Genomic DNA, 25,883 nt, shown 5'->3' with positions numbered 1-25,883 from the left:
CATAACTATTAATAGTTTACAGACTTTATTCAGCTTTTACCATTTTTAACCTGCAGTTGTGTATGTACTTTTATGTAGTTTTATGCCATATAGAGATTTATGTAACCACCACCTCAATTAAAATACAGAAGTATTCCATCAACTCAAAAGATCTCCCTCCTGCTACCTCACTGTAATCACATCCACCCTCACTCTGGCCCTTATCCCTGCCCCTGGCTTCCATCTGTGATTTTGCCATTTCAATAATGTTTGTCACTGCAATAATAATGGAATCATACAACATATAACCTTTTGAGGCTGACTTTTCTCACTAAGTGTAATGCTTTTGAGGTCAGTCTATGTTGTTGTTTCATTACTTTTTACTGGGGAGTAACAGTCCATTGTGTGGATGTTACTTCACAGATTTGGAGTAATGTTTAGGCTGGTATTTCCCCTAGCACAAAGGGCCTATCTGAAGTTTGTTAAACTATTCATCCATTAAAAGATATCTAGGTTGTTTCTTCTGCTGCTGCTGCTAAGTCGCTTCAGTCATGTCCGACTCTGTGCGACCCCATAGATGGCAGCCCATCAGGCTCCCCCGTCCCTGGATTCTTACCCGGATTCTCCAGGTAAGAACACTGGAGTGGGTTGCCATTTCCTTCTCCAATGCATGAAAGTGAAAAGTGATAGTGAAGTCGCTCAGTCGTGCCTGACTCTTAGCGACCCCATGGACTGCAGCCTTCCAGGCTCCCCCATCCATGGGATTCTCCAGGCAAGAGTACTGGAGTGGGGTGCCATTGCTTTCTCCGAGGTTGTTTCTAGTATTTTGCTATTATGAATAAAGTTTCCATGAATTATATTCTACTCTTTATCATCAGAGAATTAAAGAAAAATGTGGTCTTCATGAGTAAGAGATGAATCTCATCAGAGAAATGTATAATAAAGAACCAAATGGAAATTATAGAACTTACCAAAAAGTTTAATAAGTGAGATTCATGGATATAATTAATAGCAGAGTAAGATGACAGAAAAAGAGTCAATGAACATAAAGTAGAACAAAAGAAATAATCCACATCTAAAGGAAAAAGAGAAAAGATAAAAAAAAAATGAACAGAATATCAGGGACATGTAAGCAATATCAGCTAGCCTAATGGAATTATAAGTGAAATCTCAAGAGGAGAGGAAGGAGAGAAGAAAAGTATTCAAAGAAGTAATGGCTGAAAATTTCCCATATTTAACAGAAAACATTGAGTTACAATTCCAAAACACTAAGTAAAGCCAAATCAGAATCATTATAAAGAATGATCGTGGGTACATTGTAATCAAAGTGCTGAGATAAACAGAAAATAAAGCAAGAAATCAGAAGAAAATCTGAAACAAATAGATCAATAGTGGCTGATTTTGGGGCCAGAATACAATAGAACAGCAGATTTATGGTTCTGAAAGGAAAAAAACCCATCATCCTAGAATTCTGTAACATAGGAAAATAAATATTCTTCAATGATTAAAGCTCATTTCCCCTATCTCCTTCTTGCCTCCTTGTCCTCCTCCTCCTTTCTCCTTCCTTTCACAAACAATTCAGACTTCAAGACATTAGTTTCAACATAGGAGAATAGCTGTGTCTGGGTGAGGGGTTGGAGGATGGGAGTGATGAGCCATGGTGGCCCAAAGTGGGGTGAGAGAAGTCAAGCAGTATAATGTCCACATGGGTAAAAACCTACCCTGCAGAGAAGTCAGACCCTGAACATGAAGAGAAGTGCATTTATGGATGCTTAATTTCCTGTGGAAATTGGAGAAGGAATGGGCTACCCACTCCAGTATTCTGATCTGGAGAATTCCACGGACCATATAGTCCATGGGGTCGCAAAGAGTCAGACATGACTGAGCGACTTTCACAGTTTCCTGTGATCATTAAACTTACTGTTATAGACTGAATGTTTGTGTTCCCCAAATCCATGTGTTGAAACCCTAACCCCCAAGTCTATCTGTATTTGGAGAAAGGACCTCCAGGAAAGTAGTTAAGATTAAATGAGGTCATAAGGGTGGGTCTTGATCTGGTAGGATTAATGTTCTTATAAAAAAGAGCTTGCTTGCTCCTGTCTCTTGACACATGCTCTGAAGAAAGGCCATGTGAGCACACAGCGAGGAGGCAGCTGTCTGCAAGCCAGGATGAGAGTCTGTGCCAGAAACTGAATTGGCTAGGACTTTGATCTTGGGTCTCTAGCCTCCAGAGCTGTGACATAATAAATTTCTTTTGTTTAAGTCATTAGTCTATGGTATCTTGTTCTGGTAGTCCCAGCAGACTAAGACACATACTCTCAGTCCTTTGAAATACATTGAGACCTACATAATAGCTGAAGAGTCGCTGGTAAATCCAGAAGGATAGTAAGTGACTGTCTCCAGAGAGTACCTCTTACAGCCAGGTTAGAAAGAAGCATAGGTTGAAGGGAAGAATTTTGTTAACGAGTCTTGATGGCAATAATTTCTTTCTTTATTGACAGTCATTTTCTCTTCTCAGGAATGTGAATTGGACCCTTGCTGTGAAGGAAAGACCTGTAAACTTAAATCATTTGCTGAGTGTGCATATGGTGCCTGTTGTCAAGACTGTCGGGTAGGGAATTCCTCCCTATTTGGAAAAAAAAAAAAATAGGAAAAGGAAAAATGTGCCTGTATCAAAATTGGTTTTCTCTGATTTGTAAGAGAGCACTATTTTTAGATGGAAAATTTGATTTTATGATTAGATGGAAAATTTTATGATACTTGTTTGCAGTTTTGTATCATCTTCTTTTATGGCAAATGGTCTAAAGAAATTTTTTTCTGATTTATGAGTGACCTATGTTTTTCATTAGAAATTCAATAATAGGAAGTTGACACTGAAAGACCCTCTATCATTTTACCCCCTTCATTTAGCCATTGTTGATAATTTATTAATTTAGTCACTTTTTCCTATGTAAATATGAATATGTGTGTGTGTGTGTGTAAGTGGATAAACATGGGTATACATATTTTTACTATGTCCTTTTTTCAGTAATATACTATTGATTTTCTTCCATTCATTTAGTTCTATAGGTTTATATAGTTAGTGTTCCTTTATATGGCTGTACCATAACTTCTTTATCTGATCAACTAATGATGGACATTTAGATTGCTTCCAGTTTTTGCTTATAAGTAGAATTGCTGGAGTGTGCATGTGAAAATTTTGACACACGTTTTTATACTGTCTGCAGATGTGCCAGTCTGTATTTGCCAGTGTAATCAATGCACTGATAACTGTGCAGTGTACAGTATTGATTATATTATATAATCATTTTGTTTTCTCTTACTAACATGTCTTCCTTGGTGGCTCAGACGGTAAAGAGTCTGCCTGCAATGTAGGAGACCCAGGTTTGATCTCTAAGTTGGGAAGATCCCCTGGAGAAGGAAATGGCAACCCTCTCCAGTATTCTTGCCTGGAGAATCCCATGGACAGAGGAGCCTGGTGGGCTGCAGTCCATGGGGTTACAAAGAGGTAGACATGTCTGAGCAACTAACATTTTGACTTCACTTATTAACATTTGTTGTCAGCCAGTGTTATAATCCGGGTTAGTTTGATAGGTGTAACGTGGTTTTATATCTTCGTTTAATTTGCATTTCTTTTGGTCATCTATGATGCTCTGCTTTTTTCATTTTCCATATTTCATGACTTTTATAAATTGCCTGTTATTTGCCTTTGTTCACTGTTCTATTGGGTTATTTAATCTTCTGTTTTTGTTAGACCTTCTTATAGATATAAATACTGTGGTTTCAAATTTGGTTAATTTGTGGGAATTTTCCTGATATTCCTGTTCAATTTCAATCCTATTATCCTAGTTCCGTCCAGGAGGCACTTTGTGCCGAGGAAAAACCAACGAATGTGATGTTCCGGAGTATTGCAATGGTTCTTCTCAGTTCTGTCAGCCAGATGTTTTTATTCAGAATGGGTATCCTTGCCAGAATAACAAAGCCTATTGTTACAATGGCATGTGCCAATATTATGATGCTCAGTGTCAAGTCATCTTTGGCTCAAGTAAGATATTTTATTTATATTGATTGCTTTGCTTTTATTTATATATTTTTTATTTTAGTCTTTGTTAAAAATGAAAATTGAACATTATTGCTAAAATTGAAGTTCTGTTTTCTGTCTCCTATCACGTCTCCATCTTTCCTTCTCCATAGGTAGTCAAGGTCATGAATTTGATGCATCCAAGTTCATTTGGTGATTTTTGCTTTTACTTTCTCACTGCCCTGTCCTGTGTATATTAACATTATGTGTATATATACATGCACAGTATTGTATTTTAGCTTTAATAAACTCATGTAAATAGTATGGGGATATACACATGGATCTTCTGTTTTCATTGTTCACTCAAAATGTTTTTGCATTCTGTCTGTATTGCTGTATTTTTATCACAGAGCATTGTGTTATATAATTGGAATCCATTCTTTTCCTAGTAGTATATATATATTTTTTTATTTTGTGTGTCTTAAAAAAATTTTTTTTTATCAAAGTTAGACATACACTAGATTATAGAGTCAAATTATTCATCAAGATTCTATGAAAAAGTAAAATGTACTTCCGGGCTTCCCAGGTGGTGCTGTGGTAAAAGAACCCACCTGCAAGTGCAGAAGATGCAAGAGATGGGGGTTCAATCTCTGGGTCTGGAGGATCCCCTGGAGTAGGAAATGGCAACCCACTCCAGTCTCTCCTGGAAAATTCCATGTACAGAAGAGCCTGGCAGGCTGCACACGATGGGGCTGCTTGACTGAGCACGCACTCATCAAAGTACTCCCACTTAATAGCTCATCCCTGAAGGCTACCACTATTAACCTTTTCTTCCTCCCTTCTAGTTAATTACTTTGTTACTGGCTCTAGGTCTTTAGATAATTTCTTCGTCATGCTACTTTTTTTATTTTTCCATTCTAGGTATTAAATGTTAATTTTTCACTGTGGAGGATAAGGATTAAATTTCTTCCCTTCTCTTCTCCCAACGCTTGTCAACTCTTATCTACTCATGTTCATTTTTCATTCTCCATCTTCTTAATATGGATTAATTATAATTTTAGGTAGAGCTGTGTTGACTCTTGTAATCTTGTGATTTGTAACAAACAAATAAAAAAATTGGTCTTTGTTCAGTTCCTGGCACGAACTCCTAAAAGCTTTGGAATTTCCCAAATGATAAGAGCCTTGAAAGTGTCTTTTGTTATGTCAACCAGGTGACTTTTTGGCAAATCCCTTGGTTACTTAAGGATGGGCTGGTTGCCAGAGAACAAACCCTGTGGTTAGTGGTTGGAACTTTAAGTCCCCCTACCTCTGGGGAGGGGAGAAGAACTGGAGATGGAGTTACTCTCCAGTAGCCAGTGGTTTAATCAATCTGCCCATATAATGAAGCCTCTGTAAAAACTGGAAAGGATAGTTTGGAGAGCTTGGGACTTCAGTGAACTTGTGGAGAGGCAGGAAGAGAGCCTGAAACCTCCAAGCCCCTTTCTACATACCTTGCCCTGTGCATCTCTTCCATCTGTCTGTTCCTGAATTATTGATATATTCTTTGATAATAAACCAGTAATCTAGTGAGTAGAAATTTCTCTGAGTTCTGTGAGCTGCTCTAGCAAATTAAATCCAAGGAGGGGGTCATGGGAACTTTGACCAAATAGGCTTTGAGGAGAGACCCTCTAAGGAGAGACCTGCTCAGTCGTGTCCAACTCTTTACGCTCCCATAGACTGTAGCCTGCCAGGCTCCTGTGTCCATGGAATTTTCCAGGCAAGAATACTGGAGTGGGTTACCATGCCCTCCTCCAGGGGACCTTCCCAACCCAGGAATCAAACCCAGGTCTCTGCATTGCAGGCAGATTCTGTACCATCTGAACACCAGGGAAGCCCTCTGATATATTGGTTTGTCCAAAAGTTAATTGGTTTTTCTCTGTTATGGAAAACCTAAACAAACTTTTTGGCCAAACCAATATTCTGCACTAATGGGCAGGTTTATTGCTGTTTAGTCACTCAGTTGTGTCCAACTCTTTTGCAACCCCATCGACGGTAGTCCAATGGGCCCCTCTGTCCATGGGATTCTCTAGGCAAGAATATTGGGATGGGTTGCCATTTCCTCCGCCAGGGAATCTTCTCAACCCATGGATTGAGCCTGTGTCTCTGCATCTTCTGAATTGCAGGTGAATTCTTTACTGCTGAGCCACAGGGGAAGCCCTGATGAGCAGGCTATTGCAGACCAAAAAAAGTAATTACAGATGGGGGGGGGAGATTGTTGTTAATTTAGCTGCATTTTCTTATATAAATGTGAGCATGTGTGTTTTGCTAGGGTTATTGCCATGTGACGTTTATCCTGTGCAAGTATTCTGCATCCATTTTCAGATTACTTCATCCTCTGCCTTTTTTATGCCATCTCCTTTCACTGCATGTCCATTTTCTTTTAAACTGAACAATATTGTACCAGGTGCGTAAGATAGGCACATGAATTTCCATCATTATATGGATTCCATTATATGGAAAGTACTGCCATTTTGGCTGCAAAATATTTCCAAATAAAATATTTTTAGGAATATGTATAAGTGGCAAAGTTGAGCATTAAAGGATACATATATAAAATACAAGAAAACAAGAATGGATTGATACTTTGACAGTGTCATGGCTGTTTGTCAGTGTAATTAATACCTAAATTAAGCTTCCATATATAGTAAATTGGGCTGCCCTGGTAGCTCAGTGGTAAAGAATCCACCTGCCAATGCAAGAGATACAGGTTTGATCCCTGTGTGAAAAAATAATAGCTGGCAGTGTTTTCACCAACCCTCCCTAGCCTGATCTAACCAGGGGTGCAGTGGAGCTGTGAGAACAGTGAAAATAAGTAGACTGAAAGTGCTGCCATACTGTGCATGGCTTTTGACTTATTTATAATTTCATCTTCTTTAATGACACTTCTTTGAGTACTTGAGTGTTCGAATGTTTAATGTTTAAGTACCATGCTAATGTTTAAGTACCAACCAGGCTTTATCTTTACATCTTGTTGTTAATTATAAATGTGGAGCAAAATGTTTCACCTGTAGGTTCTGAAATTTTTTCATAGTTGTTGAGGCAGTTCATCCAGACGTATAGACTGTTGTGGCAAATGCTTTTATTTGTGAATTAAATTGCCAAGTCTTAAAAACATTAAAAAAATTTAAAAATTTTATTGGTGTATAGTTGATTTACAATGTTGTGTTAGTTTCAGGTGTACAAATTTTTTTTTTTTTTATGTTACAGAAGCCAAGGCTGCCCCGAAGGAGTGTTTCCTTGATGTGAATTCCAAAGGTGACAGATTTGGCAATTGTGGTTTCTCTGGCCATGAATACAAGAAGTGTGCCATTGGGTAAGTGGGGGCAAAAAAACAATAAGAAAAACACATGAAAGAATGTGATGTCAGTCATCTATAGGAAGTTTTACAGCTCCTTGTGACTGTTTTCTCCTCCTTAAATGTATAACTTTTCAGACTTAACAATTTTATAAAACATGGCTTCAGAGAGACTGAATATGAATGGTAAAATAATGCATAGCTTTTGACATTAACTGTCTAAAATATAATGTTTTTTATAATATCACTTTTGTTTATCCTTGTTCTATAGTAAAAGCCTCAAATAAACATTCTTCTTCTTTTTCCTTTTGTTAAAAGATTTGCGTGCTAAACCCATATATAAAGGTACCTGCAGAATTAATTCAGAACTTCATAATTTTCTTCTGGCTCTATATAATTTTAAAGTCATTAATTAGAAAACTTTTTTGTTTCTATAACATTTGCACATTGTGAAAAATAATATTGCAAAGTTATAAACAAGAGAAGAGTTATCATGATCTCTCTTTCTGTATATGTTCACTAATTTCAGTGTACGTATGTCTTCTTTTATTTTGATTCTGTGCACCGTACACATACACAGTAACGTTAATTTTAAAAAAATTGGAATTAGTCTGTAATACGGTGCTTTCCAGATACACAGATAGATAAATGTAGGTATGTAAACATATAAATCATTCTGAATGGAGCTCTTCTGGTGGATGTGAGGGCAGGAAATTCCTACCAGCTGAGGTTCACCCAGAGGCTTTGACCATGAAGCCATGGGGCTCTAGAGAATGAGCTGGATACTCACTGCTGCTGCTGCTAAGTCGCTTCAGTCGTGTCCGACTCTGTGCAGCCCCATAGACGGGAGCCCACCAGGCTCCCCCGTCCCTGGGATTCTCCAGGTAAGAACACTGGAGTGGGTTGCCATTTCCTTCTCCAATGCAGGAAAGTGAAAAGTGATAGTGAAGTCGCTCAGTCGTGCCTGACTCTTAGCGACCCCATGGACTGCAGCCTACCAGGCTCCTCTGTCCATGGGATTTTCCAGGCAAGAGTACTGGAGTGGGGTGCCATTGCCTTCTCCAGGAAACTCACTAGACTGTATTATATCTGTTGCAGTGCTAACATTCTGTATCAATTATTTTGTTTTTTGTAATAGTCATATTTTTATTCTAAAAATGGTTATAAAAAGCCAAAAAAATTAAATACATAATGCTGTGCTTCTCTTCTACCCACTTCACCTCCTACTCTGTTGGGTAATAGCAAAGCCACTGAGGTAAAACAATGCTCATGAAGAAGAAATAACAACTGTGACTTCCATGTTCCTAAATCTAACAGAGTATCTTTAGGTCTTCAAGCTTCTGGACCTTTCAGTAGCATTCATCGATGTTGAGCATTTTCTCCTTGAAGAAGCCCCTTTTGTTGGCTTTTGTGTGGAATGCTCTTCTAGTATTTTTCTCTGTTTCTGGATGCTTCTTTAATGTATTTATTTGTAGGCTTATCTTTCTCTACTGAGCCATTAAATGTTGAGAAATACTTCCACTCTACTGATCTGGCCCTCTGCCACAGGGCCATGACATGTGGTGTTCCTTCTGCTTAGTTTGCCCTTTTGTCTCTGCCAGATCTCATTTTAACTAACTCTTTTAAGATAAGAATAGCAAGGAGAGATAAGAAAGCCTTCTTCAGCGATCAATGCAAAGAAATAGGGGCAAACAATAGAATGGGAAAGACTAGAGATCTCTTCAAGAAAATTAGAGATACCAAGGGAATGTTTCATGCAAAGATGGGCTCAATAAAGGACAGAAATGGTATGGACCTAACAGAAGCAGAAGATATTAAGAAGAGGTAGCAAGAATACACCCAAGAACTATACAAAAAAGATCTTCACAACCCAGATAATCACGATTGTGTGATCACTCATCTAGAGCCAGAGATCCTGGAATGTGAAGTCAAGTGGGCCTTAGAAAGCATCACTACAAACAAAGCTGGTGGAGGTGATGGCATTCCAGTGGAGCTATTTCAAATCCTGAAAGATGATGCTGTGAAAGTGCTGCACTCAATATGCCAGCAAATTTGGAAAACTCAGCAGTGGCCACAGGACTGGAAAAGGTCAGTTTTCATTCCAATCCCAAAGAAAGGCAATGCCAAAGAATGCTCAAACTACTGCACAATTGCACTCATCTCACACGCTAGTAAAGTAATGCTCAAAATTCTCCAAGCCAGGCTTCAGCAATACGTGAACTGTGAGCTTTCAGATGTTCAAGCTGGATTTAGAAAGGCAGAGGAATCAGAAATCAAATTGCCAACATCCACTGGATCATCGAAAAAGCAAGAGAGTTCCAGAAAAACATCTATTTCTGCTTTATTGACTATGCCAAAGCCTTTTGACTGTGTGGATCACAATAACTGTGGACAATTCTGAAAGAGATGGGAATACCAGACCACCTGCCCTGCCTCTTGAGAAATCTGTATGCAGGTCAGGAAGCAACAGTTAGAACTGGACATGAAACAACAGGCTGGTTCCAAATAGGAAAAGGAGTACGTCAAGGCTATATATTGTCGCCCTGCTTATTTAACTTATATGCAGAGTACATCATGGGAAGCACTGGGCTGGAGGAAGCACAAGCTGGAATCAAGATTGCCGGGAGAAATATCAATAACGTCAGATATGCAGATGACACCACCCTTATGGCAGAAAGTGAAGAAGAACTAGAGTCTCTTGATGAACATGAAAGAGGAGAGTGAAAAGTTGGCTTAAAGCTTAACATTTGGAAAACTAGGACCATGGCATCTGGTCCCATCACTTCATGGCAAATAGATGGGGAAACAGTGGAAACAGTGTCAGACTTTATTTTTTTGGGCTCCAAAATACTGCAGATGGTGATTGCAGCCATGAAATTAAAAGACGCTTACTCCTTGGAAGGAAACTTATGACCAACCTAGACAACATATTCAAAAGCAGAGACATTACTTTGCCAACAAAGGCCCGTCAATTCAAGGCTATGGTTTTTCCAGTGGTCATGTATGGATGTGAGAGTTGGACTGTGAAGAAAGCTGAGTGCTGAAGAATTGATGCTTTTGAACTGTGGTGTTGGAGAAGACTCTTGAGAGTCCCTTGGACTGCAAGGAGATCCAACCAGTCCATCCTAAAGGAGATCAGTCCTGGGTGTTCATTGGAAGGACTGATGTTGAAGCTGAAACTTCAATACTTTGGCCACCTGATGCTAAGAGTTGACTTTTTGGAAAACACCCTGATGTGGGAAAGATTGAGGGCAGGAGAAGGGGATGACAGAGGATGAGATGGTTGGATGCATCACTGACTCAGTGGACATGGTTTTGGGTGGACTCTGGGAGTTGGTGATGGACAGGGAGGCCTGGCATGCTGTGGTTCATGGGGTCGCAAAGAGTCGGACATGACTGAGCGACTGAATGAACTGAACCAAGACTTCCTCAACTTCCTTTCCAGGGTCAGATGTCCCTCTTATAGATGTGCTTAATGCCATGTGCTTTAAAGAAAATATTAGTCAATTTATGTTGTTCTAATTCATTACAAATTAATTATTCATAGAAACTATTTCATAGAGTATTTGCAATATATCTTTCTTGATATAAAAAACAGAGTAGGTTGAAAGAAGTTAGCAAAACAAAGTATTTCAAAAGAGGGTATATGACTATCTTGAGTAGTCTCAAAACTAGCTGTAGCACTCTTTTTCTGGGGAATTTTTTTGTATATTTAAATGGCGTGGGAAGGCTTTATTGCCTTACTATTGCCTTAACAAGAACAATCATTTAAAAATGATACTGCTTTAGAATAAGATAGATGCTGTAATAGGTAATTTTCTAGATAAAGGGAAAGTCAGATACAAAACCAGTCATAAGCACAGCACTTTCAAGATTCTTTTATGATGTTTAAGAAAACCAAGGAAGACTCTTTTGTGTACTTTGGGGAGTTTGATCTATCTTGACTAACATAATTAGGCTAAATCAAAATGAGGAAAGTAGCAATTTGAAAGTTGAAGGAAGGGTGACTAGGTTAAAAAGTTGCATGCTTCTTTTTCTTTGAATTTGATATATTGTGTTTTCCTTATTGTTCAGTTCTTAATATTTTCTTAGTTACATTGTGATTTCTCCTTTGACTCATGAGTTATTAAAAATGTATTGCCCATTTCCAAGTATTTGGGAGTATTCTGGTTTTCTGTTTGTTTTTGGTTTTTAGTTTACTTCCATTGAGAACATACTTTGTATAATTTCAGTTCTTTTCAATTTGTTAGGATGTGAATTACTGTCCAGCATATGGTCTGTTTTGGTCAATGTTCCATGTCATTTAAAAAGCAGAGTATTCTGCTGCTATTGGATATATTGTTCCATAAATGTCAAGTTAATTAATTGTCATATTCAAATCTTCTATATTCTGGGTGTATGTGCGTATTTATCTGTCTCCCCTTCAGTTTCTGAAAGGGATATGTGCAGATCTCCAGCTATGATTATGAAGTTGTCTACTTCTTTTAGTTCTGTATATTCTTCTTGTATGTGTTTTAAAGTGTGTTCTTTGGTGCTTATGTTATTAGGTGCATACACATTTAGGATTGTTATATGTCTTCTGAAGGAACTGAATCTTTTATTATTACCAAAGTCTCTACTTTGGAATTTTTATTTTTGGCAGTATTTGTCACATAAACATTTTATTTGCTTATATGACTATTTGCCTGAAACAGTTTTTCTATTGGTGCTTGTGATATAAATTTAAATGAATATAACAGTAAGCATCTCTTAGCTTTATTGGCTGTTTGCATTTCTTATTTTGTGAATTGCATATTTATATCTTTGCTGTTATTTTTCTGTTGAAGTTACTATCCATTTAATGATTTGTGATCGATTTTTATAAAATATATTAAGAGTATTTATTTTTCTTTTTTAAAAAAATTATTTTTTATTGAAGGATAATTGCTTTACAGCAATTACAGAATTTTGTTGTTTTCTACCAAACCTCAATCAGCCATTTTGTTTTTAATATGTCACCAAGACTATACATGAAACATTGAATACATTATAGAAAAATGAATTTTAGTAGGTTCCAGTAGATGCTAACCAAGGTCTGTTTTATTCTATGCTTTGTTTTAGAGGTTTTCATAACTAATTTCAACTAACTCTGTGACACTGGGGCTTCCCTGGGGGCTCAGATGGTGAAGAATATGCCTCCTATGCAGGAGACCTGGGTTTGATCCCTGGGTCGGGAAGATCCCCTGAAGAAGGGCATGGCAACCCACTCCAGTATTCTTGCCTGGAGACTTCCATGGTCTGAGAAACCTGGCAGGCTACATAGTTCATAGGGTTGCAAAGAGTTGGGCACGACTGAAGCAACTTAGTATGCATGCTTGCATGTGACATAGGCATCATTATATAGCTCTTGTTTTTCAGATGAAGAAACTGAACTTCAGAAAGTTTAAGCATTTCACTCAGATTGCCTCGTAAGTAAATGGTGACGTAGGAATGAACATAGGGACTTTCCTGGTGGTCCAGTGGCTAAGAGTCTCTGCTCTCAATGCCGGGGGCCTGGGTTCAATCCTTGGTCAGGGAACTAGATACTGCATATCAGAATTAAAGATCCCAAGTGCTGCAACTGAGACCTGGTGCAGCCAAATAAATAATTAATTTTAAAAAAAGAATAAATGTCAAGTTGGGACAAAAGAACTTAACTCTTAAGTGCAGGATGGAAGGAAAAGCAGGCTTAATAGCAGCATGTGCAAAAAGCAAATAGAGGTTTTAGCTAAGGATAAATTCAAGGACATCAGTAATATAATGTAGTTTCCATAAGAGCTACTGTCATCCTGGGTTTCATAGAAGTATAATATCTCAGTGAAGTAAATGACAGTTCATCTTGTTCTTTGCTAATCAGACTGTAACTAAAGTTTCCTGTTTCACTCCGAGCACTGAGGTTCAATAGGTAGTGAGACAAAGTGGAACATATTTAAGAGGGGAGCTTCCTTGTTGCATGAGAAATAATTGTAGAATATTTCCCTGGTGAAGTAAGTCATTTGGACCTGCATGACAGTTGTCCTAAAAGGTTGCCATGTAGAGGAAAGAAAAGATATTATCTGTGTGGTCTCATGTTGACCATCTGGGACCAATGAGGAAAAGTTATAGAGAGAAAGATGTTAACTCAGGAAGTAAAAGAATGTTATGATAGTTAGTGTGAGAATATTTAGGAGGTGATGAATTAGAGGAATTGAAAAATCATATCCTACAATGACTTGGTCGTGATATCATAGGGGAGATTTAATAGGGTAGGTGCTTAGATCAAAAGACAAGCCATTAAAAAGGAAATTTCAGTGCAGCATCTTAAGAGTTGATGTTAGGGATACTTAATGTATCATGAAGGGATATAGGAAGAACATTAACTCACACACCCTTGGTAATAGGAATTGTAGTCAAGGAGGTCTTTGTAGAGTTCTAATACTGAATTAGTGAATTAATGAACTAATGAATTGAGTCTTTCAGTAAGTAAGAGTTAGCTAAGCGAAGAGAGATTGAGTTCCTTCAAGCTTGTTTAACATTATAAAATCTGACTCCTCTTTATTATAACTCAATAAAAAGACACCATTGAATTTCAGTATAGTTCTGTTATTTTCTATGTAAAAGCATTTATAAAATTATATCACATTTAAAAGCAACTACATTAGTTAGACTTTTTTGAGCCCTAAGCAGATAGTGAAGAGGGATTCTTAGGTGTCCGCATCATCACCCCCGGTACCCTAGGAATTTGCATCTTTACATGCACTTACATCTTCTCTTTGCCATATTGAAAGAGAGCTACTTTGATCTCTGTTGCTGTCACGCACTTTCTCTGTTGAGATTCCCTTTAGCTAAATAGAAATAAACTCTCTGTACAAAAATATATAATTTTTCTTTTGTAAGTACACCAGATGCATTGTAGTTTGCACTATTTCTCTTTCTTTCCAGGAATGCTTTGTGTGGAAAGCTTCAGTGTGAGAATGTACAACAATTGCCTGTATTTGGGGTTGTGCCTGCTATCATTCAGACTCCTGGAAAAGGCACCAAGTGCTGGGGTGTGGACTTCCAGCTTGGATCCGATGTTCCAGATCCTGGCATGGTGAATGAAGGCACCAGCTGTGATGTTGGAAAGGTAATAAAAATGTTTTTTAAAACAAATAAAAAATTTAAGAATTAAAAATAAAATCATTATACAAAGTGAGTGGTTCTTTTCTGGTTATAAAAGAAATCTCTACTCATTGTGGAGATTTGGAAAAACAGAAAGCCACCAAGAATAAAATTAAGAATGGCTATACCTCCTGATGATTTATAGCCATATAAAGCTTTCTTTTCATTTAAAATTTTTATTGGAATATAGTTGGTTTACAGTTGTGTTAGTTTCATGTAATGGTTTCTTTAACTACGGAAATGATCAGTTTTTATAATGGTCACTGAGTTGGAATATTCATTATCTGCATCTAATTTGGTAGTTTCTACAATTTCATTAAAGAAACTTCTATATCCATAAAAAGAAGCTATAATTCTGTTACTCTTTCTTTCTTTCTTAGAGTCATGTATTATAACCTGTTGTTTCTGTGTTGTAATATACTGGGCACCTCCCCCCGCCCCCCACCGCCCCCCCCCCACCCCCTTTCAATGTGCTGTTGTTTATTAGTCAGGGTACTACTTGCTGGGACATTTAGGGGATTTTCAGGAGTGTGTGTGTGTATGTGTACATGCGTACGTGACTATACTATAAGTGTTGTAATGCTTGTCCTCCCCATGCTTCCTGCTACTCTGACCACAGCTGTTTGGATCAGATGTGAGCCAAGAGTTAGCTGCTGAGTTACTACCAGTGGTTCTGGATGAGATGAGCTAGGCCTAACTCCATTTGTGGGGGGAATACATAAGTAAAGAAAGGCAGTTAAGAGTAGAGCTGAAACTGAGAAGTCTCTGAGGGATGCCATAATGTAGGAGTAGGGCTAGAAGGGTGATAGCAAGCTTAAGCTATATAGGAGAGATCTAAGGGTGCAGGATTGTTGAACAAGTTGAAGAAACCAACTCAGGAGAACAGAGGAGGAAAGAGCGAACACAATTGACTGATTATGGGACCATGGGACACATGAAAAAGACAGAGAGGCCCTCAGGTTACCTCCGTTTCTACCAAGTTTTCAATTCCCATTCTGTTGTTCCTCATTCTTACAAAAAGACCCTTGTGTTTTTGTGTCTGCCTTTGCCATGGGCTTCCCTTGTGGCTCAGCTGGTAAAAAATCCCCCTGCAATGTGGGAGACCTGGCTTCTGTCCCTGGGTTGGGAAGATCCCCTGGAGAAGGGAAAGGCTACCCACTCCAGTATTCTGGCCTGGAGAATTCTGTGGACTATAGCCATGGGGTGGCAAAGAGTCGGACATGACTGAGTGACTTTCACTTTGCCATGCCATTAATTCAGCTACTGAGGTTAGTATAAACAATGTTGAGGTAAAGGACTTAATAAGAAATTTCACAACATCCTGGTTGTTTTCTGAGGTTAAAGGCTAACCTACTGGGGTACATATGTTTAAGGTTTTATGTATAGTTTTGCCAGATTTCTTTTTATAAAAGTTTTTCCCTGTTTATTTTCTGAGCAGTTTTCAATAGTTAGTGTTTCAGTTCTCTATATTGTAATCAGGATTAGGTACAATTGTTTTTAAACTGTCATTGGTCATTTTCTTTTTATTTTGTTCTTTCTTGACTGCTAGTGACATTAAATTTTTTAGTCTCCATATATTTATTCCTTCTTTTGTGATTTGCTTGTTAATATTCTTTGCTTATTTAAAAAATTGTGTGTTTTTCTTATCAATTTTTAAAGAGCTATAACTTATGTCATATAAAACTTAATATAATACATTTTAAAAATTTATTTGCCCTATTTATTACTTGCCTCTTTTGATTTTAGTGTTTTTTTCCATGTTTACTTTTTTATATAAACAAATCTATTTTTCTTTTCCTTTAAGAAAGGAAAAGTAAAGAAAGTCTGACTTTACTTTCAAATTTTAAAGACTTTTCTTAGTATAGTATCAGAGAATTATTTTCTAGGACATTAAAAAATTTTTAAATGCTTATCTCTTTAGTCCAGTTTGAGTGTATAGTATGAGGTTGGCATTCTTTTTTTCATCATTTTATTCATTTAGAGATGATGACTGTATGCTGACTTCTAATGTTACTTTTTTTTTTTTTAGAATGATTTGTTATTTGCATACACCTCAAGTATAATCTCTCTTTTAATTTGAAATCTTATTTAAATTGCTTATTAAATTTTTATATATACTTGGGCTTGGTTTCTGCTTTTTCACGTCATGTCCACTGACTGGTCTGACTACTCATATGTCAGTAATTGACTTCTTTTAGTTTTTATTAGTTTTATAATGTATTTTTAATATTTGGTTATATAAATGCCCCTTCATTCTTTTTTCATAGTTTTCTTCGCTATTAATATTCATTTATTATTACAGATGAACTTGAGATCATTTTGTCAAGGTGCCAAAAAAAAAGTTAAAAGTAAAAGCGCTTTGGAATTTTGGTTGGGATCAAATCAGATTTATAAATTTGTAATGGGGAAAAGTGACATCTTTACATTATTCAGTCTTCTCATAGAAGAACATGGTATGTCTCTCAATTTCTTGGGGGTTGTATTTTAAAGCTTTAGTTATAAAGCTCCTTTTCATTTTTTTGTTATTCCTAGGTATTTTATATTTTGATGGCTATTATGAATAACACAGAATTATTATGTTTTCTAATTTGTTGTTACATTTTTAATTTGTTTTTATTGGTAAGAGAAGCTATTTTGTTTATAGTTTTATTGGCTATTATTGATATTCAGAAAAATATATTCATTTGTGTATATTTACTTTGTCACCAGCCATATGCTTAGTGTTACATATTTTTATTATTGTATTAGAATTTTTTAGGTAAGCTGTTATCTGTAAATGATAGAAAGTTGATTTCTTTTCTGATACTTACAATTTGAATTTTTTTCCTGTGTAATTGCAATGGTAAAACTTGCAGGATAATTTTAAATAATAATCATGATAGTGTACTTTGTCTTCTCCCTAACTTGACTGGGAATATGTACAGTCTTTCAGGGTTATATGTGATTTTGACTGTTGACTTGGGATAGATAGTGTTTTTCATTTAATGGAGAATCCTTTTATTTATTTATTTTTTATTTTATTTTTTAAATTTAATTTTATTTTTAAACTTTACATAATTGTATTAGTTTTGCCAAATATCAAAATGAATCCGCCACAGGTATACATGTGTTCCCCATCCTGAACCCTCCTCCCTCCTCCCTCCCCATACCATCCCTCTGGGTCGTCCCAGTGCACTAGCCCCAAGCATCCAGTATCGTGCATTGAACCTGGACTGGCAACTCGTTTCATACATGATATATTACATGTTTCAATCCTTTTAATTGTAATTAGTAAGAAGAAAAGAACAAATAGTTTTAAAATTTTATAAGTATTTTCCAATAGCTGTTTAAATAATCACTACATATTTTCCTTTGACTTGTTCATGTGTTGAGTTACGTTGGTAAATTCCTTGACATTAAATTGTCTTTACAACCCTGGAGCAAACACTGGTAATGTAGATTTATTTCTCAGTCTTTGTGCTGGTGAATATACTTTTATATTTCTGAAGCTGTCCTCTTATGCTTTTTTAACTGATGAAAATTTACTCTGTGAATTTTAGTCAGTACTCTTAAATTTCACAGAAACTCAGCTAAGACTGAATTAAATCATAGCAGGAAATTTACTGATTCAAACCACAGAATCAAATACAAAGCTTTGGAACCCAGAATCTCAGATAATGTTCCTATGGTTCTTTTACTGTATCTTTCATCTTTATTTTCCATTGCTGTCCCCGCCACCTCCCCTGTAGCCAAGCCCAGCTTTATTAAAATACAATTGATATGCAACATTATGTAAGTTTGAGCTGTACAATGTGATGATTTGATATATATTGTGAAATAATTAGCACAGTAAGGTTAGTTAACACATCTGTCACCTCGCATACATTTTTTTTTGGGTGAGAACATTTTAAGATTTACCAACTTTCAAGAATATAATACAGTATTGCTAACTGTAATCACCATGCTGAATATTAGATCCCCAGAACTTATTCATCTTATAATTGAAAGTTTATACCTTTTGACCAACATCTCTCCATTTCTCCCATTCCCTGGCAACCACCCTTCCATTCTCTGAATTCAGTTTTTAAAAAAATTCCATATATAAGTGAGATCATATGGAATTAATTTTTCTCAGTCAGGCTTATTTCTCTTAGTCTGAATGCTCTGAAGATCCATCCATATTGTTGCAAATGGCAGGACTGGTTGTTCAGGAGTGTGTTGTTTAATTTTCAGTTTTGTGAATTTTCCAGTTTTCTACTAGTTATACTACTGTGGTTGAAAAAGAAACCAGATAGGATTTTGATCTTCTTAAGCCTTGTTTGGAGAAGGCAATGGCACCCCACTCCAGTACTCTTGCCTGGCAAATCCCATGGACAGAGGAGCCTGGTAGGCTGCAGTCCATGGGGTCGCCAAGAGTCGGACACGACTGAGCAACTTCACTTTCACTTTTCACTTTCATGCATTTGAGAAGGAAATGGCAACCCACTCCAGTGTTCTTGCCTGGAGAATCCCAGGGATGGGGGAGCCTGGTAGGCTACCATCTATGGGGTCACACAGAGTCGAACATGACTAAAGTGACTTAGCATAGCATAGCAAGCCTTGTTTTGTGGCTCAGCATATGGTTTATTACATGGAATGTTCTGTGTGTGCTTAAGAAAAATATATATTCTGCTGCTGTTGCATGAAATGTTCTGTATATATCTTTTGGTCTATTTTGGTCTATAGTGTTCTTCAGGTCTTCTTTTTCCTTATTACATTTCTGTATGCATCATCTATCCAATATTGAAACTGAAGTCCCCTATACTGTTATTGTATTGCTATTTCTCCCTTCAATTCTGTTATTATTTGCATTAAATATTAGATGCTCCAATATAGGGTGCATATATACTTGTGATAATTGACCCCTTTATCAGTATATAGTAACCTTCTTTGTCTCTTGTGATTGATTTTGTCTGAAAGTGTATTATATGTGATACAACTGTTGCTACTCCTGTTCTCTTTTGGTTACTATTTGCATGGAATATCTTTTTCCATCTCTTTACTTTCAACTGGTGCATATCATTAAAGTTAAAGTGAATCTCTGTGGGCAACATATTGTTAGATCATTTTTCTTTTTTAATACATTCAATCACTTTGTGTCTTTTGTTTTAGAAATTTAGTTCATTTATGTTTAAAGTAACTATTGATAGGTAAAGACTTATTTAACTGTCATTTTGCTAAATGTTTGTTGCCTGTTTTGTATTTTTTTTGTTTCTCCCTTTCTGTCTTGTGGTATATTTTATTATAGTGCATGCTTTAATTCTTTTCTCTTTATCTTTTGTGCATCTACTATAAGTTTTTTTTTCCTTTTATTGGAACTTTATTAGTTTCCTTTGATGATGTCATATTTGCTTGATTTTTCCATGTAGCCTTGCATTGGTATTTGTGTATTTGAAGGGGGTAAACACCTCTTCCAGTCTTTACAGAAAGGTTTCAGCTGGTAAATACCTCCTGCCTGTTTTGTGTGTAGATGGGATTATCTCTGGAATCTTAGTCTGCCTGGTTTGGAACTGGTTTCAAATCTGTCTCTAGATATGCCCTGGGACCTATGGTTGGTGAACTTTTTATTAGGAACTTGGTAGGGTATTGGTGCTAACTGGTCCCTGGGTATATTGAACTGCCCTTTTCAGGAGGTAGCCCCAAGACATGGTCCACAGTTGGGTCCTGATACAGCAGGCCTATTACCAATTGCATGGATGGGTGGAGCTCCTATCAGGTATCTAAGAAGGCTACTGTCTGTTCACTAATTGAGTCCCTGGATGGGCAGGACTGGTTTGTGGAATGTGATTGAAATGGACTGGAATGAAATCCCAGGAGCCATTTCACATTTTGCAACCAAAACTGAAGTCTGTAGACCTGGTTCATGAGGCATGGATATGCATTTCCCCGGTGAGGTACTTGGATGTGCTGGGCACCTTCCTGACCATGGCCTGACCAGTTCAGGATCTCATCAAGTACAGACATGACTGTCTCCTCTCTGATGTCGGTTCATACAAGGGAACTAATCCTATTGGACCAGGGTTTCACCATCATGACCTCAACACACCCTAATTACATACCTTTAGATATCACCACACATGGATTAGGGCTTCAGCATAGGTGTTTTGAGGGGAACCCAAACATTGAGTGTAGCAGACAGTCACTAGAATAGACTTTAGTTAATAGAAGTAGAAAAATATTCATTCTTGTCTCATGCCTATGTAGCTTTTGCTGTTGAGTTGTGCATTGTGTTCAGTATGCTAAAGTGTGGTTTACCTCAACATGTGTACAGTTTAGTTGTTTTTGATTTGAATATAATAGAGAAATGATTGGTCAAGGTTCTCCAGAGAAACAGAACCATTAGGTTGTGTATGTGTGTGTGTATGTTTGTGTATGTATAAGGTTTTTTTTTTTTTTAAAAATAAGGCATTAGCTTATATAGTTATGAAAAATAACAATCCCAAGATCTGCAGAGGGCAAGTTGGAGACTGAGAAGACCTGATGGTGTACTTCCTGTTCAAAGGCTAGCGAGTTTGAGTCCCAGAAAGAGTTATGATTCAGTCTGAGTCCAGAGGCAAGGAAAAAAAAAAGAACCAGTGTCCCAGTTAGAAGGCAGGCAGCAGGAGAAATTCTCTCTTATTTGGAGGAGGGTCAGCCTTTTAATTTTTATTCATGCCGTTAACTAATTGGACAAGACCAAGATAAGGAGGGTAACTTGCTTTACATTTGATCAACTTATGTGTTAATCGCTTCCAAAAACGTCCCACAGAAACATCTAGAATGTTTGATCAAATATCTAGGCACCCTGTGAGCCAGTCAAGTTGATGCATGAAATTAACATCACAGGTCCACATCTTGTTAGCTTGGGGTCCTTATGCATCTCCTTAAATTATACATAATCTTCAACATGATAACAGTCCTTGAGATAATCTTGAAGACAATAGCATGGTCATAATTTTGCATAACATGGTAGAACTGTGTACAACCATTGTATCTCGTGTGTAACAGAAAATGCACTAAATCCTACCTTGAGGAGATTAATTCTTTGGCCACTGTGTACTTTTCTTGATATCCTGTAACTTAAATCCTGTCATGTAAAGTTAGCAATACTTAAATACTATGATATAAAGGTAATACATTGTATGTTACCTGAGGGACTAAGAGAGAGAAGAAAAAAGTGTTTGATACATGTACACACAAGCATGTTTATAACAAATTGAGGGAATGGTCATGATAATTACAGTTTTCATTTCTGTAATATAGTTATAGCTGATGTTTCATTTGTTTTTATTTTTGGCTGCACCGTGTGGCTTATGGTACCTTAGTTCCCCAAGGGGTCGAAGCCATGCTTCCTGTAGTGGAAGCACAGAGACTTTACCACTGGGCCACTAGGAAAGTCCCTATAGCTGGTATTTGTTAACTGTCTTCTTCCCTAATTCTTTATTGTCTTTGTTTTCAGCAAGGACTCAGCTGATTAGGATTTTTTGCTTGGCAGGATGCTGTAAAACCTTCATTCCTGAAGGCTCTGGACTGTTAGTAGTCCTGTCAGGATTGGGTGGTTGTAGTTTTCTACTGGTCTTTATAATGGTCATACTAAGAAACACCCTAAGGGATCTCCTATATTCCACACATACTCTTCCTTATTCCATTGTGGAGTAACAGTCCAGTTTTCCCTTGGGAATGGATCAGTCACATCAGCCCACAGTAACTCCCTTCTTTGTCTGTTCGTTCAGAGGCATGAGAAATCTGAAGTGAGTGGGTGGCAGTCTTAACTTCCAGTTCAGTGGAATCACTGATGTGTTTCCTGATGGAAGCATTCTTCCCTCTAGAATTAAGACTTCTAGATTAACTATAGAGCATAAAGTCGTGGGAGCAGGGAGCAAACATTTTGCTAGTGGGCCACTAAGAGAAATAGTGAGTGGTGCCACTCCATTTCCACACCTTGATTGCTGGACCTCTGTCTTATACAGGCAGACACATAAAAGTAATCATTACAGTCAGTTAGAACAAGTTATTGCAAGTTCAGAATGAAAATATGAATTGGAAAAAAACCCATAAAAGATGCTAGATTGCAATATTCATTTATCCTGTTTGTCTGCCAATTTCTCTCAAAATATAAAGGAACTAATTAGGGAATAGATTCCAAAGTGTGAAGTATATGAGATTGCATCAGTAGATAAAATTTCAACAAGTTTTGAAAAGTTGAAAGAGGAAAGAAAGTAGTTTGCCAGAGTAGTAGGACATACAGCTTACAGTGCAGACTGATAGAGTGTGAACAAAGAGCCTGGATCTTAGCCTGGCAGAACCCTAAACAGATTGGTGATTTGGAAACAGTGATTATAGCTGAGAGGGGTGGGGGAAAACATGATATTGAAAATGGACTTACATTTAGTTGACTGATGGAGAAGCTAGTCCTTCTGTCTGTCTGCTTCTCCTGTCCTGTCAACAAAGCAGCGAATTGCCTGTTACCCTAGGAGCAGGTTGGAGATGAGAAGATAAGATTTTTTATATTAGTTGGTCATCCTCCTAAGAGATGTCTGTCTCCGTGTCCTAACCCTAGTACACTGTTCATCTTCATGCATATATAACTGAACTATAGATTTATTGTTACATAAAGTTGGAGGATTTTGTGAGGAAGCTGAACAGAAAGACTGAAACAGAAAAATGAGAGAAAAGATAAAAGGCTGCAAGGGTAAAGTAAAGATTTTAAAATCCAGCTAATTTAAATCTCTAAAGAAAGAAAACATAAATGAATAGTTGTGGAGTTTCAGAGCCTTTTCTGTAGTAGTGGAATTATCTCTGTCTGATTTGAAAAAATCCATTTGTGAATATTTTACTTTAGATTTTTACGTGTATATTTGTAGAGAAGGATAGATTATAGTTTTGTTTTAGGCCTTTGTGTCATCTTTGTCCTTTTTGATTGTTAGTTCTATGTCAGTTAGTTAATTTCATCAAATACGCAGTATGGGAATTAACTATTCCTTAAAAGTATGAAAGAGTTCATCAATGAAATCATCTACACGCAGGTCTTTTTTTCCCCCTGGCTAGTTTACTAATGTGTTCAAGTTTTCTTTACTCATTACTTCTTTTTCTTTCAGATCTGTAGAAATTTCGCCTGTGTAAATGTTTCTGTTCTGAATTATGACTGTGACATTCAGCAAAAGTGTCATGGACATGGGGTAGGTAATAGTCTCTTTTGGTTTGTTCACGAAAGTAGTGCTTGAATAATGAGAGTTCTCCGTGAGGTTGCTCAGTGAGATTTCTTAAGGTTTTTAGATATTGGGGAATTTAGACACCTGATAAATTCTTCATTCTTAAGAAGAATGTCTATGGATTTGCATGAATTTAGTCTTTTCTCTTAGTTCCTATCCTTGAGTTCATGATTTAGAACGTCATTCACAATTAACAAAAGTGGTATTTTGATTTCTTTGAAGGTATGTAATAGCAATAAAAATTGTCACTGTGACAATGGCTGGGCTCCCCCCAACTGTGAGACTAAAGGATACGGAGGAAGTGTGGACAGTGGACCTACATACAACGGCAAGTAGTATAGAGGAAAATGAGTGTGATCTCTCTGTGGTCTATGTCAGAAATTGGGCATCCTTGTACCTTCCCCTCACTTCCCACATCAGTTAATCTGTTTGTGTCTTTATATTTAAAGTGGGTTTCTCATAGGCAGCATTTAGCTGGGTCTTGGCTTTTTTTTTTTTTTTAACTCGGCCAGTTTCTGCCTTTTAATTGAGTTGTTTTGGCCAATTATATTTTGTTTGATTATTGATATGCTTGGGTTTAAATCTAACATAATGATATTTTTCTATTACAGTCTCCCTTCATATGATATTGTGCCATTTCAGGATGCTTCCATTTCTCTCCTCCTGGCTTTTGTATTGAATTATCATACTATATATGTTTTAAACCTATAATACATTGTTATCACTTTTGCTTTAAACAGTTGATTATTTTTAAAAGAAATTTAGATACTAGAAAAGGTCTTTATATTTACCCACATAGTTACCATTTTTGATGCTCTTCTTTTTTGTGTAAAGTCAGATTCCCATGTGATACCATTCAGTTTCTGCTTGAAGGACTTCTTTTCACATTTCTTCCAGTGAAAAATTTACTTTTAGCTTTCTTATATCTGAAAAGGTCTTCATTTTGCCTTCCTTCTTGAATAATAACTAGGTATAGAATTCTAAGGTGACAGTTCATACCCTTTTTACTTCTTAAAAGATGTTCCTACATTGTCTTCTGACTTGCATTGTTTTTCCTGAGAAATCTGTCATCTTTTTTTTGGTCTTCTGTTTGTAGTGTGTGTGTTTTTTTACCCTCTGGTTGCTAATAAGATTTTATCTCTAATTTTTAGTGTTTGATTATGGTGTGCTTGGGGTTTCTTAAACTCTCTGGATTTGTGCTTTTTTCTTTAAATTTGAGAAAAGTGTGGTCATTATTTCTTCAAATATTTTTTCTTTTTTTTCTCCATCCCTCAGGAACTCCAATTATATGTATATTTGGCTACTTGGAGTTCTTTCACTTCTCAGTGTTTTCAGTCAGTTCAGTCGCTCAGTCGTGTCCAGCTCTTTGTGACCCCATGAATGGTAGCACGCCAGGCCTCCCTGTCCATCACCAACTCCCTGAGTTCACTCAGACTCACATCCATCGAGTCGGTGATGCCATCCAGCCATCTCATCCTCTGTCGTCCCCTTCTCCTCCTGCCCCCAATCCCTCCCAGCATCAGAGTCTTTTCCAATGAGTCAACTCTTCGCATGAGGTGGCCAAAGTACTGGAGTTTCAGCTTTAGCATCATTCCTTCCAAAGAAATCCCAGGGCTGATCTCCTTCAGAATGGACTGGTTGGATCTCCTTGCAGTGCAAGGGACCCGAAAGAGTCTTCTCCAACACCACAGTTCAAAAGCATCAATTCTTCGGCGCTCAGCTTTCTTCACGGTCCAACTCTCACATCCATACATGACCACAGGAAAAACCATAGCCTTGACTAGACGGACCTTTGTTGGCACTTGATTAAAAAAAAAAAAAATTTATTCTTTATGTTTAATTTTGGATAGTTTCTATTATTATTCTTCAAGTTTACTCTTCTGTGATGTCTGATCTGCTATTAAGTCCATCCAGTGTATTCTTTATCTTTGATATTGAAGTTTTTATCTCTGTAAGTTCTATTTCTCCCTCCCCTTCTTTGCCTTACTCTTTCTTTCTTTCCCTTTCTTTTCCTTCCTTTTTTCTTTTCTCCCTCGCCCTCCCTTCCTCCCTTTCTTTCTTTTCTTCCTTTTTGTCTCTATGTAGCATGTTCAATCTTTACGCTAGCTTCTTGAACATGTAGAATACAGTTATAGTAATATCTAATGTCTTTGTCTACTAATTCTGTCACCTGTATCATTTA

The 25,883-nt window shown here is 37.1% G+C and overlaps 1 protein-coding gene across 1 annotated transcript in view; it reads left to right on the top strand.

Annotated features, from left to right (window-relative positions):
• ADAM9 (ADAM metallopeptidase domain 9) overlaps nucleotides 1-25,883 on the top strand; it is a 92,687-nt gene that overhangs the window by 55,158 nt on the left and 11,646 nt on the right. The window contains exons 13-18 of the mRNA XM_005897532.2: nucleotides 2,498-2,590; nucleotides 3,829-4,024; nucleotides 7,247-7,352; nucleotides 14,274-14,457; nucleotides 23,588-23,668; nucleotides 23,924-24,029. Coding sequence (XP_005897594.2) covers nucleotides 2,498-2,590; nucleotides 3,829-4,024; nucleotides 7,247-7,352; nucleotides 14,274-14,457; nucleotides 23,588-23,668; nucleotides 23,924-24,029 — 766 coding nt within the window. The remainder of the gene's footprint in view (nucleotides 1-2,497; nucleotides 2,591-3,828; nucleotides 4,025-7,246; nucleotides 7,353-14,273; nucleotides 14,458-23,587; nucleotides 23,669-23,923; nucleotides 24,030-25,883) is intronic.

This window comes from Bos mutus, chromosome 27 (assembly GCF_027580195.1).
Source record: "Bos mutus isolate GX-2022 chromosome 27, NWIPB_WYAK_1.1, whole genome shotgun sequence".
In the NCBI taxonomy this organism is placed as follows: Eukaryota; Metazoa; Chordata; class Mammalia; order Artiodactyla; family Bovidae; genus Bos; species Bos mutus.
Note: the sequence above shows the minus strand (reverse complement) of the source record. Positions and strands in the feature narration are given on the sequence as shown.